This window comes from Pyxicephalus adspersus, chromosome 4 (assembly GCF_032062135.1).
Source record: "Pyxicephalus adspersus chromosome 4, UCB_Pads_2.0, whole genome shotgun sequence".
Taxonomy (NCBI): domain Eukaryota; kingdom Metazoa; phylum Chordata; class Amphibia; order Anura; family Pyxicephalidae; genus Pyxicephalus; species Pyxicephalus adspersus.
The window spans coordinates 94,216,007-94,235,201 of NC_092861.1; the positions used below are offsets into that span (position 1 = coordinate 94,216,007).

General features: G+C 39.9%; 1 protein-coding gene across 2 annotated transcripts in view; it reads left to right on the forward strand.

Annotated features, from left to right (window-relative positions):
- SLC22A3 (solute carrier family 22 member 3) overlaps positions 1–19,195 on the forward strand; it is a 118,272-nt gene that overhangs the window by 55,970 nt on the left and 43,107 nt on the right. The window contains exons 2-3 of one of the 2 annotated variants that reach the window (XM_072409046.1): positions 3,916–4,019; positions 15,055–15,209. In XM_072409046.1, the coding sequence (XP_072265147.1) occupies positions 3,916–4,019; positions 15,055–15,209 (259 nt within the window). The remainder of the gene's footprint in view (positions 1–3,915; positions 4,020–15,054; positions 15,210–19,195) is intronic. The other variant, XM_072409047.1, reaches the window with a different exon arrangement.

A 19,195-nucleotide genomic window follows, 5' to 3' on the forward strand; every position in this document is an offset into this window, starting at 1 on the left:
TACTGGAAGTTTAGCAAACAAGATAGGGGTGTTGGAAGCCTTAATGAGTGAGGAGGATTTTGACTTAGTTGGCATTGCTGAATCCTGGCTCGAAAGGGTGGTGATGTCTGTCTGTATGTGAGAAGTGAGAAGTGATCTAAAAGTGAATGTGAAAGAAGAAATTGCAGATGGAACAAGCGATGAGGTTGAGGCATTATGGATGAAGTTGAATGTGGGGTTGAAAAATACACAATTAATTATTGGAGTCTGCTCTAGGCCCCCCAGTGCTAAGGAAGAAATAGAAAATTAACTACTAGCACAGATAAAAAAAAGCAGCAAAAGGTAGAAGTGTTTTAATCATGGGAAATTTCAACTACCCTGACATTGACTGGAGTAATGGCACTACAGGAACAGCAAATATGAGGAAATTTGCGAATTTAATACAAGATAATTTTATGGTACAGTTTATTGAAGCACCAACTGGAAATGATACTCTGCTGGACCTAGTTCTTTCTAACAATGTAGAGCTTAAAAAATTGTGCAGATAAAAGACAATCTGGCTAGCAGTGACCATAATATTATTCATACTCTGAATGGTCTAAGGGTATTAGTGGTCTACCCCAGGGTTCAGTGTTGGGACCTTTACTGTTTAACATCTTTATAAATGATATAGAGTTTGGTATTAAAAGTACCATTTCTGTGTTTGCAGATGACACCAAACTATGTAATGGAAATAGGTTCATACAGGTTGTCTATATTCTACAAGCAGAATATAGACAACCTGTACAAAGAACAAGAGGGCACTCTTTCGTCTGGAGGAAAAGCCGGATTGGAGAAGCTCCGGATAAGGAAGAGATTCTTCACTGTAAGGTCTGTTAAAATGTGGAATCAGCTCCCTCAGGAAGTAGTTTCAGCAACTACTATAGATTGCTTCAGGAAAATGCTGGATGTTTTTCTTGAAGCACAGAATATACCGGGGTATTAAGGCTTTAATGTAAAAATAACAGAGACTGTTGATCCAGGGAACATTCGATTGCCTCATGGAATCAGGAAGGAATTTTTGCCCCTGTTGGAGCAAATTGTACCAGGGTTTTTTTTGCCTTCCTCTGGACCAACTATGTCTTATAAGGTTTTATATCTGGGATATGATTATTTTCCTAGTGGCTAAACTTGATGGACTTTTTTCAACCTAACCTACTATGTAACTATTTGTGGGTGTGCCATATAATGGTTCTAGTTTATACAATTTGAAATGTTCTAGGTGCACTTATTGACAACTTTCAAGTAAACAAAGTTTAGTTTGTTTTTCTTTTGATTCTTGCATAAGCCAAAGTATTATTGGTTCTTTTTTAATGTAAGTGTAGCTTTATGACAGCTTTTATTTAATCAGTGTGAGCTCCACTCTGCACTGTTCAGTGTTAAATCTTCTATGCAATCACTTGTCAAAAAAATTCACCTGCTACTTGATCACACTGGGCTTGATTCCCAGTTTAAGTCTTAGCCAGATGTCCAACTAGCATTAAAAACCTTGGCAAAAGAAAACAGGTTTCTGTGTAAGTATGTATCCTGTGTGTAACAGGCTAGGCTACTAAAGTACTAAAGTAGTGATGTGTCATATTGTTGGCTTCAACTGCAAGTCATTCTTTTTCAGTGTGATGCTTAAGATGTTCATTTGTATTTGATTGTACTTACGAACATGTAACACTGTATGCAGACATAACCCAGTAAAGCATCATTCTGCATCAAACTTCTATATTAACCCAGTGGTATAGTCTTAGTTGTCATCCTCCCTATACCAAATGAACCATCATAATGTAAAGTTTAGTGTTGGGGAATGGATTGTAGAAGTGAGTTCCAGCAGTCTCAACACTTAAGAAACCTAATATTTTAATAATACAAAAGTCTATAGAGGTCTATCATCCTTTCTTAACTTTTCTTTTAGGAAACCCCTCATGATTCCTCATTGTGATCATTGTCTACAGTGATAGCTCAGCTAACAAATATAATTCGTTCCGGAATCAAATTTGTTAGCCAAAACCTGATTTCCCATAGGTTTCTTTAGAAAATCATTTAATTTGTTCTGGATGCTGCCCACAATTTAAAGATACATTTTATAAAAAGTGCTTTCATAAGCAAAAAGAAACAACTACAGAGTTTGTCTGGGTCATTAGAGTTACAAGATGTTGAAACACCCCCATGACATTTGTTAGCCTAGTCCATAGTCGTTAGCCGAGTCTTTTAAACAGTGAAAAAAACAATTCGTTAGTTAAAGAAATTCGGTAGCAGGGCCACTCGTTAGCCGAAGTATCACTGCATGTTGTAGGCATACAGTCATTTGAAAACATAAATATACATCATAGACAAATTGTTGATTTTTTCAAAGTATTTGATCAGGCAAGAATTATATCATCATACAGTGCCCACAGATACATGTATTATACTGTACTTCAACAAAACACACATAAAACTGACATAGTATATAAATTCTTCTAAACTAAGTACCAATATTATGTGAAAAAACAAGCACCGCTTTACCACTTCAAATTATTAAATTAGATTTAAATATTACAGATTAGATGCTTACTTTTTAGGCAGATGAAGTATGCTTTTTTTCCTAAACTATCCTAAACTATCTAAGATCTGGTATTGCCTTTGCTATTCATGTGTACAGTATCAACAAGATAATAAGAGCATTCTAAGGTCCTCGAAAAGCTAAAGAATTAAAAAAAAAACAAATTCTTTCAAATCAAACATTTACCTGTGAGGAATTAATTTACATTTAATCTAAATAATAATCACAATATTTTGTGCAATTCTAGAATTATTGAGGAATGGTAAGTACTTCATAGAACTGCACTAAAATCTAGTGTAACTTCAATGATTCTGGTAGTACCATTCAATTAAAGTTGGACTAATTAAGTTTAGTTGGTCTAAAATAGGTAAATTCTTTTTTTTCCTCCTTGCATCAAGTCTGTATTAGGTTCTCCTCAATGCAAGGTTAATAGCTTGTTCTGACTAGGGGATGATGTTTTTTAGGAAAAACGTACCCTATCTTTTACTCTTGCACTGAAAGGGATGAAGTCAGCTTCTGCCATGACAGTGTTGCCATACCATGGACCATTCTAGCTAGGTTGAAGGGGAGTTAGGCATCAAACTCTGTACAAAACTAGCAATTACTCCTTGAAATAGAGGGAGGGATCAGCTGCAAGGGAAAATAAATTGGCTGAGCGTTCAGCTTAAGTATGATATGGCAGTGTTTGATGAGAATATGTAATAGTTTTGTTTACTCAGGGATAACTGACAGGTAGTCCCGAGTTAAGGACATCAGACATACAGACGACTCCTAGATATGAAAGGGGCCTCCCTGTTTGTTCGTGTGCAGGACAGAGGCTTGATTGGGGGGGGAGGTTTGGATGACTTGAAGAGAATTGTTTGCTAAACACAGCTGGGACTGAGCTCTACTGCAAACTCTTGTAACTCTTTGTTGACCAAGACAAACTCTGCAGTTGTTTCATATCAAAGCACAGCTTGCTGCAGAAGGTAATGAATGTCAAGGCTCCATAAAGTTTTTTTTTTCTTTTTTTTGTTTTTGATTGTGATTAACTCACAGTGAGGTTTTTATACAGTAACTGGCACCACGCTGCCTAATAATATGTTGGGACAAACATCTGTCCTAATTGCACTTTATAAAATAATGTACCTGTTCCGACTTACATACAAATTCAGCTTAAGAACAAACCTACAGTCTCTATCTCGTATGTAACCCGGTGAATACCTGTATATAAATGCCTAAAATCAAAAATTATTAAATCATTTTTGGAAAAGCTGTTTTTTTTTGCTGATACTATTTTGTGTTGTGATGTAACATTTAAATATATGTATGTCTGTGAGCATATTGTGGTGTAACTTATAATAATATGCTTTGTATTCCAATAGTACAACCTCGTATGTTCAGATGCCTGGAAACTTGACATGACACAGTCTTCACTCAACTTGGGATTCTTAATTGGGGCTCTGATTCTGGGTTATGCAGCAGACAGGTAAACAATGATAATCCTTGCTCATATTTGATTTTTACTTGTTTGACCATCAATAATGTCTCAGAAAATTGCAACTGTTAAAAAATGAAATGCAAAATACAAAATTCTCAAAAATGTATACATTCCTGGATACATGTATGTCATAGTTTATAGACCCATCAAGTAGATTGCACTGTTGAATATGATCATTTCAAGCAATACAGGGCTTAATACATATGTTCATATTAAGGAAAGAATAGCATTCCTGCTTAGTTTGAAATATGAAAAACAAGTACCGTATTTTCCGGCGTACAAGACGACTTTTTAACCCCGAAAAATCTATGACAAAGTCAGGGGTCCTCTTGTATGCCGGGTACCAGTACTTACCTGCAGCGCCCGGTGTCCTCGCGAGTCCCCTCTCTGGTCTGGCGTCCCTGCGAGTCCTCCTTTGCCTCCTTCTGTCTTCCTGCTTTTCAGCTTACACGAGTCCTCCTGGGCAGGCTCGCGTTGCTTCACAGCAGGACTCGTGTAAGCTGAAAAGCAGGACGTGAGCCTGGCTTGGCTCTCCAGTGGAGAGCCTGGATTGGCTCTTCACTGGAACACGCCCATTCATTAAAGGAACGTGCCCATTCATTACTTAGAACTAGTAGTGTACAGTTCTTTCTGCCTCTCAGTTCTCACACAATAGTGAGATCTGACAGGCAGAAGGAACAGTACAATACTGGGCATATAACACGACCCCCAAATGATTGGTTAGAGTGGGGGGGTCGTCTTATACGCCCAGTCGCCTTATACACCGGAAAATACGGTACATACAGGAAATACAAAATGACAGGTTACCAAAGAAACAATTACTATATATCACCTATCTTATTATGCCTGTGCATAAAATCTCTGCCACATTAGTGATAGTGATTATTTAACTTTATTGTTTACCTTTTTTATTTATAGACTAGCAGAGAATGTTCAACTTAATATACTTAACCTCCCTGGCAGTCTAAATATGTCTATTTTTATGCCAAAAGTTGTACATTGTTTTGCATGAAAATTTATTTTACATTGTAGGCCTATAACTCACCAAAATATGTCCAATATTTATTAAATGTAATAAATGTAATATTCAACTTTAAATAAAAAAATCACAAAAATCTGTGAAAACAAGGGTGCATAAAAATACTGAAACCTGTAATATAACTGTACAGTAGCATGTATAATATATATATATATATATATATAGTAGAGATGAGCGAATTTCTCGAAAATTCCATTCGGCCGGTTCGTCGAATTTTCCGAAAAGATTTGTTTCGCTCCGAGTTTATTTGCGGCGAATCGCGTTAAAAAACGGCTGCAGAGAGCCTTGATAGTGGTGTAGAATACTGTGCCTTGTAACACGCATAGGGAGTCTGCTGTGGTAGTGAAATAATACTGTGAGTCAGTATGACATGCAGATGACAGGCGTCGCTATTAGAATCACTGCACACTTCACTTATTTGGGCAGTCACGGGGCCAAACTGACTCAAGTATGAACTCAGCCTTACAGGTCCATGTTAGTGTCAAGAAGATGCGCACTCCTTTTACACCCTTGTCAGCTGATTCCACATAGATGTCTACAGAACCTGTTCTATTAACCCCTTATACAAGTAGAGCCCCCCCGACAGAGTGGAGAGGGTGAATGAGGTGGCGGCAGCAGCAGCATCAGGCGGAGGCCACAGCGTGGCACAATGACAGAGTGTGGAGGTGGCAGTAGAATCAGGAGGCCACAGAGTGGCACAATGACTGAGTGTGGAGGTGGCAGCAGCATGAGGAAGCCACAAAGTGGCACAATGACAGAGTGTGGAGTTGGCGAAAGCATCATCAGGCTACAGAGTGGCACAATGACAGAGTCTGGAGGTGGCGGTAGCTTTAAGAGGCTACAGAATGGCACAATGACAGAGTCTGGAGGTGGCGGCAGCAGCAGCATCAGGCGGAGACCACAGAGTGGCACAATGACAGAGTCTGGAGGTGGCAGCAGTATCAGGAGGCTACAGAGTGGCACAATGACAGAGTCTGGAGGTGAAGAAAGCTGCTCATCAGCGACTCTAGACTCAGGCTGCTGCTGATGGAGCTGGTACTGCTCCTGCCACCCCACCCCTCTCCAGCAGCTATGGCAGTAGAACGTGAGTGCAGAAGGCCTCCCCGGTCAGACCTGCGAGAGGATGGGCGATGACGAAGATAGGCAGTGGCCAACTGACTACATAGGATGTCTCTGTAGTAGTTCAGTTTGTCCTCCCTCTCAGCGGGTGTAAAAAAGGCCCCCATTTTGGACCGGTAGCGAGGGTCCAACAAGGTGGAGAGCCAGAAGTCATCCCTCTGCCGAATATTGACAATTCGGCTGTCACTGCGCAAGCAAGTGAGCATGCAGCGGGCCATTTCTGCAAGCGATTCGGAGGGACTCCCTGCTTCCATCCCCACTGCATACTGCCACGGTGTGTCTCGGTCCTCTGCCTCGTCTCCCTCTTGCTCCTCTGGCTGCTTCTGCTCCTCCTCCCCTGTCACCTGAGTAGAAAAACCGCCCATTTCGCTATACATTGCCTTTGCTCCAATGTCCTCCTCTTCCTCCAGTTCAGCCCCCACAGGGCTCATGTAGCTGTGAGATCTAGGCGCCATGTCTCAAGTCCCCTGACCAGCCAGATTTACCAGCATCTGTTCCAGGTCATGAAGCAGTGGAATGACATTGTTCATCCCGTAGTACTGGTGACTGACAAATAACGTGGCCTCCTCAAAGGTCCTGAGCAAACGGCAGGTGTCACGCATGAGCTGCCACTGGCTGACATCAAAGTTACACATGGGAGTACTCCTATCCGCTTGGATCATCAAGAATTCGTTGATGGCCTTTCTCTGTTCGTATAGTCGGTCCAACATATGGAGGGTGGAATTCCAGCGGGTGGAAACGTTGCATATCAGCCTATGTTGGTGGATGCCGTTCTGCCGCTGCAGCTCAAGGAGGGTGTACTTTGTGGTGCACGAGTGGCTGAAGTGCATGCAAAGTTTTCTGGCCATTTTTATGATGTCTTGCAGATGGGTGGAAGACTTCAGGAACTGGTTGACAACCAGATTGAAGACGTGTGCCATGCAGGGTGCATGGCTCAGCCTTCCTTGACGCAGCGCAGACACAATGTTCTTCCCGTTGTCGGTCACCGTGGTTCCGATTTTGAGTTGTCGCGGAGAAAGCCATGGTTTGATTTCTTGATGAATCACATGGAGCAGTTACTTCCCTGTGTGACTGCGTTCCCCCAGGCAAACCAGGTGCAGAACAGGGTGACACCGCCCTGCCCTGCACATGTGGTATGCTGGAGGGGCACTGTGAATTGTCCCTGCAGTGGAGGCTGAGGACATGGTGGAGGATGAGGAGGCAGAGGCGGACGTTGTCGCAGGACCAGTGCTCAAGGACTGGCCCACCTTCTGTTCTACATATTTGTGCAGGGCTAGTACTGCCTTTTTCGCAAAGAAATGATGTCTTGGGACTCTCCACCCCAGCTCGGCACATGCCATCAGTTCTCTAAAAGGTGCAGAGTCCACCACTTGGAAAGGGAGGGACTGCAGCACCAGCAACTTGGACAGGAGCACATTCAGCTTCTGCGCCGTTGGATGAGTGCACGCATACTGTTGTCTCTTGGCAATCGCTTTGGTGATCGATTGCTGATGGAATGACTGATGAGGAGTAGAAGGAGGAGCAGAAGCATCTGGATCAGCAGAAGATGAAATGACATACAGCTTTCTTTCAGCTGAAGTAGTGGAGCCTTGACTGCCTAAAAGGCGGTGCGTGTCACTGGGTGATGCAGCAGTTGCTGCGGCAGGCTGGACCACCACATCAGAGCCACAGTTCTCCCAGGCTACTTTATGGTGACGCTGCATATGTTGACGCAGGGCCGTGGTGCCAACATTGGCACCCTGGCCACGCTTCACCTTCTGCCCACATATTCTACATATGGCCATGTTAACCTCCTCCCGCGGCTTAACAAAAAACTGCCACATCGCTGAGTAAGTGATTTTCCACCCAACACTCCGCACTGATTGACTGCTACCGCCGCTGCCTCCGTCAACCCCTGCACCACTACATCCCAGGAAGGCAGGCTGCTGCGAAGCAGGTGGTCTACCCCACACACGTTTGGCTTCCGACCTCCTACTACTGCCACCCTGCTGACTCCCAGCCATGCCACCACCTTGCTGGCTCAGCCGCTGCCTCCCTCTTCTCCTGATGATGATGAAGCCCCTTCTCCAGCTCCCAAGTGCGATCGGCTTCATCATCATCGAGTAGTGTATGCACGTCACTGATGTCCTCCTCAACGCTCTCTGGGTCAGGAGCCTGACCGCTCGCAACACCACCTCCCACGCCACTCTCTTCATCACTACTTGCCTGCCTAGCGGAGGAAGCGGCGGATGTCTCCTCCAGATCTTGGCTGGGCAGTAGCTGCTGACTGTCCTCTTCTAGCTCGTTCTCGCTGTATAGTGGAGCTGAGCCCACAGCATACAATACTTTGCTGAGGGAACAGCAAAGGACAGAGGCAGGTTGAGGACAGGTGAGGGCACAGGTCCTGCTCCCGGGCCATGCCAACTAAGGGTTGTGTCTGAGGAACCCACCAACTGTTGGCTGGGGGTGTCTGATGTCACTTGGGATGAAGTGGATTACGGAGTTACCCAATCAAGAATCGCTGAATCGCTATTACCACAAATAACTGCAACAGTGAACTGCGTTTTTTTTTCTTTTTGTACTCAAATACGTCACTAAACGCTTTCACCACATATAACTGCAGAAGTGAACTGAGACAGAAGTGAACTGAGGATATATTTTTATTTTTGTACTGAAATACGTCACTAAATGCTTTCAACACAAATAACTGCAAGAGTGAAGTGGGTATATATTTTTCTTTTGGTACTGAAATAGGCCACTAAACACTTTCACCACAAATAACTGCAACAGTGAAGTGCGTTTATATTTTTCTTTTTGTACTGAAATAGGCCACTAAACACTTTCACCACAAATAACTGCAACAGTGATCTGTGTATATATTTTTCTTTTTGTACTCAAACACATCACTAAATGCTTTCACCACATATAACTGCAGAAGTGAACTGAGTATATATTTTTATTTTTGTACTCAAATACGTCACTAAGCGCTTTCACCACAAATAACTGCAACAGTGAACTGAGTATATAATTTTCTGGATATATAAATGAAATGACAGAGCTGGAATGACAGAGCTGTATAATGGCTATTTGGATCCCCAAATAATCCTTCCCTGCACTTGTAAATCGCTTTTCTAGCACTGTCCCTAGCGCCTCCTGACCTCTCTCCCTGCACTAAGATGCTGTGAAATGATTCCTCCCTATCCTTTCCCTGCACTTATAAATTTCCCTGCACAATGAGGTTTCTCCTAACACTCTACCTGAGGCGCCTGCACAGTTCTCTCCCTGCACTCAAAACGCTGTAAAATGTCTTAATCCAAGATGGCCAAGGCTATTTAGAGGGCTGTGACATCACAGGGCTGGCTGGCTGCTGATGGGCTGCATGCATGGCATTAGGGGTCATCCTGCCTTCCCAGAGTTCCTTGTCCCATGTCCTAACATGTGTAGCCGCAATTTTAGAAAAAATTGCAATTCGTTATCACGAATTGCAAGATAATTCGGATTCGTTGCGAATTGAATTTCTTCTGAAATTCGGATCGAATTCCACTTCGTCAGCTTGGATTAGCTCATCTCTAATATATAGTTAGGTCCATAAATATTTGGACAGAGACAACTTTTTTCCCATTTTGGTTCTGTACCACAATTAATTATATATGAAACAACTCGGATGCAGTTAAACTGCAGACTTTCAGCTTTAATTCAGTGAGTTGAACAAAAAGATTGCATAAAAATGTGAGAAACTAAAGCCTTTTTTAACACAATCACTTCATTTCAGGGGCCCAAAAGTAATTGGACAATTGATTTAAAGGCTATTTCATGGGCTGGTGTGGGCAATTTCTTTTTTATGTCATTATCAATTAAGCAGATAAAAGGCCTGGAGTTGATTTGAGGGGGGGGTGCTTGTATGTGGAAAATTTTGCTGTGAACAGACAACATGCAGTCAGCACTCCAGGAGTGGCAAAATCTACAGTTTGGTACATCATGAGATAGAAACAAAGCGCTGCTGAACTCAGCAACGCCAAAAGACCTGGGCGTCCACAGAAGACAACAGTGGTGGATGATCGCAGAATCATTTCCATGGTGAAGAAAAACCCCTTCACAAAAGCAAACCAAGTGAACAACACTCTCCAGGAAGTAGGCGTATCAATATCCAAGTCTACCAAAAAGAGAAGACTGCATGAAAATAAATACAGATGGTGCACTGCAAGAATAGAAAGGCTAGATTTGACTTTGCTAAAAAAACATCCAAAAAAGACAGCACACTTCTGGAAAAACATTCTATGGACAGACAAAACCAAGATCAACCTTTATCAGAATGATGGCAAGAAAAAATTTTTGAGAAGGAGTGGAACAGTTAATGATCCAAAGCATACCACATCATCTGTAAAACATGGCGGAGGCAGTGTAATGGCTTTGGCGTGCATGGCTGCCAGTGGCACTGGGACACTAGTGTTTATCGATGATGTGACACAGGACAGAAGCAGACGAATGAATTCTAAGGTGTTCAGAGACTTACTGCTCAAATCCAGCTAAATGCAGTCAAATTGATCGGGAGGCGTTTCATAATACAGATGGACAATGACCCAAAACATACAGCCAAAGCAACCCAGGAGTTTAATAAAGCAAGAAGTGGAATATTCTTGAATGGCCAAGTCAGTCACCTGATCTGAACCCAATTGAGCATGCATTTCACTTGTTGAAGACTAAACTTCAGACAGAAAGGCCCACAAACAAACAGCAACTGAAAGCTGCTGAAGTAAAGGCAGCATCTGGTGATGTCCATGAGTTCAAGACTACAGGGTGTCATTTCCAGCAAAGGGTTAATACCAAGTATTAAAAATGATCATTTTATTTTCATTTTTTTAATTTGTCCAATTACTTTTGAGACCCTGAAATGAAGTAATTGTGTTAAAAAAAGGCTTCAGTTTCTCACATTTTTATGCAATCTTTTTGTTTAACCCACTGAATTAAAGCGAAAGGTTGTTTCATTTAAAATGAAAACCAAAATGAGAAAAAAGTTGTCTCTGTGCAAATATATTTAAATATATTATACAGTTATTTTGTATTGAATCCAATACAAAATAATTTGAATTTCCCACCATGCTCCCTTGCACGCACCAACGTTAACGGGACTCTTAGTGCACTCTCCAGGGGAAGACCTGAAGAACAGCACCCGGCCTGGGGATGGTATCCGACGGGCAGGACACCGATTACCCAGGTAAGTGTTTTTTTCAATGTTTTTAGCTACCCCGAGTGTGGCTATCGGATCGGGGTTACCACTTTCAGCATGTTTTTTTACCCCGAGCCACACTCAGGATTACCGCTCGGGGTTAAGATGTAGAGTTGTAAAGACAACAACAAGAACTTCAAACAGGAAGATTGACAGTTCAAAACTCAAGTTAAAAAAAAAGTTGCTTAAAAGCACAATACTGAAGTGGTTTGACACAAGAGATGATAATAAGGAATTTAGTCATCTTTAGCTCAGTGTTTACAGTTTAAAGCTAAACTATAGTTTTTTCTTAACACAATCCCTGTGTGTGTCCCAAAACAGTTAGAAGGGAAGGTTGTCTGCCTGGCTTTCCATATATACTATGACACTCCAGTGTCTTTGAAACGAAAGATGATTTTTAAAAAAAAAAGTAATTGCTCAATAGAACAAAAGTGACGTTAATGATGTCTACAGTACATTGGGCTTCCACAGCCATCCATCTGTTTAAGTTTTTACTTTTGTCCTTATGAAAAGAAATTACATTTTTGTAACATCCCATGCTCTTAAATAAGGCCACAGATGGTGCCAGCAGTCCTAAGGAATCATGATTAGGGGTTTCGCTTTATTAGCCAATTCTCTCTCCATGAGAGCCATAATGAGAGTTCAGCTGGCCAAACTGTTTGTAAAGTGTGATATGATCACTATGAAGCCATAGTCATTACATTATTGGGACTTATAGTGATATGCCACTGTCAGAACACTTTACCAAATCTAGCAGCCAGTTTAGGGGCCAACAGCAGGGAATGATTAATGAAAATAAAAGTAACCTGAACCCAATTATTAACTACCCTTGCAGTTGGACTTCCCCGGCATAGGTAAATGGCCATTTTTGTCTTGGGTATCATTAAAAAGCACTTTAAGTCAGTGGTCCCCAACCTTTTGGTTGTCACGGACTCCAGACTGTGCATGTGCGGGGAGCCATATGTTACTCCCCCAGAGTGAGGTCATGATGCCGGAACCCGCCCACTCTCCAGGGACACAACCCACCCACAACCCCCAGCCTGCGATTTGTACAGGGGACATGGCTTGTGGCTGTGGCTGGTGTGCCTTCCTAAGTGGGGTCAAACTGGCCAGAGCCGCAGACCACCAAAATTTCCTCGGACCACCAGTTGGCGACTGCTGCTTTAAGTTACCCCATCTTTTGCAATGAACTTCTGGTACATTTAAAACTACCTGTGCAGGTTGGCTCCCATCCACCTACAAAGTTAGTTTAAAATTTTACTGCTTTCAGTCCACCCTATGGTGATAGGCTAGGTTACCTATGCCTTTATTCCAGAATTGTCTGTTGTGAGTCTGTATACTGTGTATTTGCTTCTCTTAGTGCTGAGAAACTATTACATAGTTTAAACAGATGTGACTGATGTTTTCCCAGGTTTAATTTTCTACTTAGGCCCTGTACATTTCTGTCCATGGTTGTCATATTTTTTCCCTAAACACCAAATGGCAGGTTAGTGTACATGTATTTAAACATATAGATAGCCTCCAATATCTATGACCTGCTTTAGATCTGTTCAGCCTGTAATCATACTCATTAGTTATGTGCAGAACGTACATGCCCTTAAGCGTACACTGGGTGCCAGTAGCAAGTGCCAGATACACATTCCCCAAACAAATGGAGACGACAGAAACCTGTCAGTAGTCCTCACAAGGGAACGGAATAAATCATGTTTATTTTTAACAGAGTCACTCCCTTTTTAACAACCAAAACCAAGAAGGCCTTGGGATATTTTGGAAACAATTTCTTGCCAGTGGTATTTTTCCAAACAATCGTTTATTATGTATAGACTTTTACTTAAAGAATAATTTCACCTGTACATTTTTTGTCATATTCTCAGCAATTTATTACATATTTCTTTCTTTTAATTCACATTGAGTGCTTAGTATTTGCATTAAATGTCAACCTACGAACAAACCACAGCAGTGCATGGATGTATTTTCCCTGTTTCTCCGAAAATAAGACATACCCCGAAAATAAGCCCTAGCAGGATTTTTACATATTTTTGAAGGTGCTCGAAATATAAGCCCTACCCTGAAAATAAGATAAAATATTTATAAATACATGGACAAGAGGTGCTCATTTAAGGAAAGCACTATTGCTAGACATGAGAAATTGGGAAATGGAGTCACAAGAAATTCAAGATGGCTTTCAGGGTTATGGAGAATTATGATGATGATCCAGAATGTGATGACACGACTATATTTGATTAAACGTTGATTTTTTTGTTCAAGAATATATGTTGATTGTTCATGAAAAATTAAAACTGAAAAAATATTTTCGGGGAAACGGTATACTGTATATATATATATATATATATATATATATATATATATATGAATAAAATATTGTATTTGTTTTGTATCCCAGCAAACTTGGAATGGGTTTCTTAAGAGACATTTGGTATTTGTCAGCAAATGTTTTTAATTTTGGACTAGATCCCTTACAGGTTTGCTGGATCACCAAGGTTCACTGATGAAACTGTATCCTCTCCAGCCTTGGAGAGCCCTAATAAATCAGACCCATTAGGCCTGATTTAATAAAGCTCTCCAAAGCTGGAGAGGATACACTTTCATCAGTAAAGCTGTGTGATCCAGAAAACCTGGAAATAATTTTCCCAAAGCCATTTCTATTTGCTAGCAAATGTTTTGAATCCTGAACCAGATCCATTCCAGGTTTGCTGGATCACCCAGCTTCGCTGTTGTAAAGTGTATCCTCTCCAGTCTTGGAGAGCTTTAATAAATCAGGACCATTATGTTATTACTCCATTGAACTGGCAACCTTAACTTCTGTTAGTTTTTGATCAAAAAAAGGTCTATCCACTGGTTTCCTTGTGAGTGGTGACTGGTTTCCCCAAGTATTTTCGAACTTCCCTCCCTGGGTGTGCTAGTTATTTCCTATCGTATCATGACATGGAGTGGTCATGAAAAAGGAAAATTTATTACTTACCGTAATTCTCCTTTCCTGATAAGCTCCATGACAGTGTGTGTATATATATACCCACCCTTATTTTCTAAAGAGGGCTAGTTACAAAACACTAGGTGTACAGGCCACTCTGAATATATCTATTTAGTGGTAATGGAAAGGGATTACCTCATTGTGTGCTGGCGTGGAGCTTATTAGGAATGTAAAATTACTGTAAGTAATACATTTTCTTTCTTTTTTTTGAAGTTTCTCTCCATTGAGAAGTGTTATTTTCTCTGGAACTCCATAAAAAGTAAAAAAAAAAAAACAGTTAAGTTATTTAACACTATTGCAATATTTGAGCGTTGACATTTTGCCTTTGTACCTATGTCACCAATAGAGTGGGGGTGTAAACACAGCTGCCGCTATGCACTTCTATATCTGCAAACTCAACGAAGGATTGTTTTAAAACATTATTCATTAATAAGATTATTAACATTAAGCTGTAAAATGAAGCAGACCAGTGGAATTGGATGACAATGGTGACTGACATCATATAGAAAGGGAAACAATCTTTCCACACTATACCTAAAACGTTGCCTAGAGTTAAAAAAAAACACTTAAAGTTAAAGTTAAAAAACACTGTATCTAATGGATACTGTCATGATTTGTTGGGTTTAAATCAGCTATTTATATGTTTTTATATTTTTTACTTTAACAGATATGGAAGGAAAGTTACATACCTGATATCTTCTTTTGGAGTAGGGTTATCTGGAATTGGTGCAGCGTTTGCGCCAAACTTTTATGTTTTTGTGTTTTTTCGCTTTCTACAAGGTTTTTTTGGAAAAGGAACTTGGATGACTTGTTATGTTATTGGTAAGTTACGATTACATTTTTTAACACTTCTTGTTGTGGATAAATTTTGTATATAAATGAGAAAAAACAAAGACAAACAAATTCATGGTTAGTGACTTCTTATGTGAAATATTCAGTAGGCTAAAAATTTAGAATATACACCATTTGAGTAATTATGTGCATTGCCAAGCAAAAAAAATATACCACCCTGAAATCCAACCACACTTTTGTGGTGCAAATGTTTTGCAGTATACCTACAGGTATGTCAGATTGTGTCACAGTTTTGCTGGACCACCCATGCCAAAGTCCGCTATGCAGGCTCATACTATGCAGGCTCATGCCACTTCTAGATAATATTTATTGTCTTAATCAGAGTTGTTTTTTCACTAATTGCATTAGTAAGAATATTAAAAAACATTAAAGCAAACCCTGCCCTATTTCTTCATAAAAACCTCCCCAGATAGTAAATGCCCACAGGATATTTGAGATGAACACCAGCAGGCCTGAGCGAATGCAATCTGCAGAGAAACAATTGTTTTGGTAATACAGAAGCTGACCTTTTTACAATGTGTCAATTAACCTTGCCCAGCCGCTTGTGCCATCCAACTGTGCAAAGATAGTAAACATTAGTAATTACCTTACATGTTTAAGATTCTATAATTACAAATATATACAGAAACATATATGATTCCCACATTATCCGCAATATTTGCTTATTTAGTAGCATGAACAGTTATTTGGATTTTAGCCCATTAAATGTTATTTCAGTTTTTCTAAAAAAATAATCTGTGTGTTTACAATTAGTATTGTTATATTAATGCAAGCAGCTAAATGTGTGTTTTTAGGAACTATGCACACTCTTCTTTTTGTTATAATTTTTAGAAATTGCCAACATTTAAACTTTTCTCCCAGCTTTTTTTCTTTATTTGTATGATATGAAAGCCTCACTCATTTTTTTTTTAGTAAAGTTATTTGTCTTATTTTTTGTGTGTGATTTTCAACTATTTATTGTGCATTGCTGTGTAATATGTCGGCGCTTAATAAATAAAGTTGGGACGTATAGGGGAATGCTGCCTTTGACAGTTGTCACTGAACCAGTTCTTACTAATAAAAGATACCACCTGTACTCCTATTCTGATCACAAGCTTTTTAGAACTTGTTCTCCATTTTTTTTCGGTGTTGATGAATCTCCCTAAAGAGATAGATGGCACTTTAGCAAAGTGCTATAAAAAGTTGACTTTCTATCATTAGAGACTTAAAATTTGTGGGGACAGATAGAATCTGCCCCTCCCCCTTTTCATCGAACTATGTACTTCTTAAATACCTGTGTTTTTTGTTGTCCAATCTGTCAATCAATCAATCTTTCCTTGCATTCTGTATTGTTCTGAATATTCATACTCAAAGGTGATGGAGACAACACTGTTAGCTCATCAGGTTTATGGCACTGTGTACAGTGATGCAACTCCAACAAATCATTCTGAGTGGAGCATAATATTTACAGATTATTTCATAAATGACCTTCTATTGTTTTATTATGCAATCACAATCTGGGCCCAGCTGTTTTGCTATATCTGTAGTGGAAAATGTAATTGGCCTAGACTTTAAATATTTAAATACTTCATGAGGAACATAGAGCTGATAAGTTGGTATGTATCATTCAAAGTGTCTAACCCAAGCTCATATTGAGCATATTATATATTTACAAAAAAATTTTTCGGACTAATTTATATATAAAAAAGAGAATGTACCACTTTATAAAAAACTTCACCATATTTATTTACAAAAGTTAAAATACATGGACCAGATCATCATTTGTGTAACATATGGTTGTTCTTAAGTACTGCTAATTAATTACCATAGTATCTGGAAAATATGCTCCCCAGGTCTCGGGTCAATCATTTACAGTATTTCCACATGTTGTCATAAATCATGATCAACTTGTATTAAATTCCCTGAGGTTTCAAAATATGTTTGAAAACTCAGAGAGTGCTAGTTCAATAACTAAGAGAGCGGTATTTTTTCAAGCGTACCTAAACTCAGAAATTGCACCTTACATAAAAAGGTAGACAACCCCTTTGTGTAAGATTAAAATTCTGTTATTTGTTTTTTTTTGTTTTTTATTAAATGCAACAACGTTTTTTTTTATTTTTTTAAAAAGGGTGCAGCACCGCCCCTAATTCTGGATTGTAAAGGCGATTGAGAATGAATGGGAGCGCAAAGCCTCCTGGGATACCTACTTCACGCATCCCAGGAGGATCTTGGGTGCCCCTTCTGCGCATGCCGAGCATGCCAGACAAGATGGCGGCTCCCAGAGTGCCGGCTCCAGGATGGATGCTGTGGAGCAGGGGTGTCAAACTCTTGCCTGCGGGCCCGCAACGTCCTTTTTTTGACCCCCACAGGAATCCTAAATATGAATTGCAGCTGGCCCTCTGCTGCATTAAAAAAGCGCTACAATTCCCGGCATCACTTGTGTCTATAGACAAGCGGCCTCTCTGCCTATACGTGGCCCTGCATTGGACTGTTTTATAGACGCAGGGAATTGTAGTAGCGCTGCTATTTCAGTGAAGAGGGAGTTCCAGCCACTCATAACATTAAGCCCCACATTGGACTGTTTTCTTGGCGCAGGGAATTGTAGTAGCGGTGCTATTTCAGTTTCAAGTTTGGTCTGCAACTTTGTCTAAGTGTTCATTTTGGCCCACTGTGTATTTGAGTTTGACACCCCTGCTGTAGAGTAACCTACTCTTTACACCTGTTCACTGAGCATCACTGCAACAATTCCTTTGATAAATTTGTGATAAAGTATCTAACTGAAAACATTACGGTTTAGAGAATGTGAAGGTAAAAGTTTTTTCTTTTATGTAAGCATGCCAAAACTGGGCATTACAGTTATTACTCTATGTTTACAGTGGTGTTAAAATGTTTTATTTGCTAATAATTTACAACATAAAAATAACATGTTTTTTTGTAAGCACTGATACTTTTTGCTAACTTTTTCAAACCTAGCAAACTACAGCATGACTAATCATAAATGTTTTTCTCATTGTATTGTTGTTTTTCAAAATGAGTTTATTTTAGAATTACACTGAAGATTTCATATGAAAGTGTATTTTGTTATTGTGGAAGAAAAGGATGTGGATCCAGCCAAGATGGACAGAAAGTAAAAGGACCAGATGGACAACAGTAGACAAGAAAATATATATAAAAATCTCCATTTTTAAAAGAGATCCCACAAGCCCTTATTTGGCCATTTCCTTTTAAATTCCATGTCAAATACCAGTGTTATCCGCAAGTACCATTGAAAATATAACTCGAGTAGTATGCCTTTACAGATGTAAAGTGAAAGGATTTTCAATAAGTGTTGTTCTCTCCTATTTTGGCACACTAAAGGAAATGTCATATTATGTGGTTAGAGCTTGACTGGTGCAAATTTCATCATGCAGCTTGACAAAGATTCAAGCATACTTTTATGGTCCGTAAAACCTTTTCCATGAACAGATAGCCAGAGTTTTGTCTTTGATGATTTGATGATGTGACAGGCACAGTCATCAGAGGTAAACCCTGTTAAATGCATGTGGGAGAGCTACTGTAAAATCAGAGAAAACTCTCTTCAAAGATGGACTCCAGGCAGACATAAAGCACACACATTAAATTAAAATAAATACAATAAAAGCAGTGTAAGTATTTTATTTCTTGGTATTACACTTTTGCAGTCCCTGTGCAGCACAATTTAGCTTAGGGGAGAGAATTAGCATCAGATTTGTTGCAATGCAAGGAGTCGCTTGCTGCCCATGTACAGCACAACATAGCCTAAGGCATGCAGTGCATCAAAAGACATTATTTTAAACATTTTATCTAATATTCCATATTGCACTGAAATACAATTTATTATCTTACTATCATCTTGTCATTTCATAGTACACTTAATGTACTTACCACATTTTCCTGAAGAAGCAGTGTTTGATTATAGTGAAATACATTGAGAAGCAATAGTTCTGCTACACCATTTG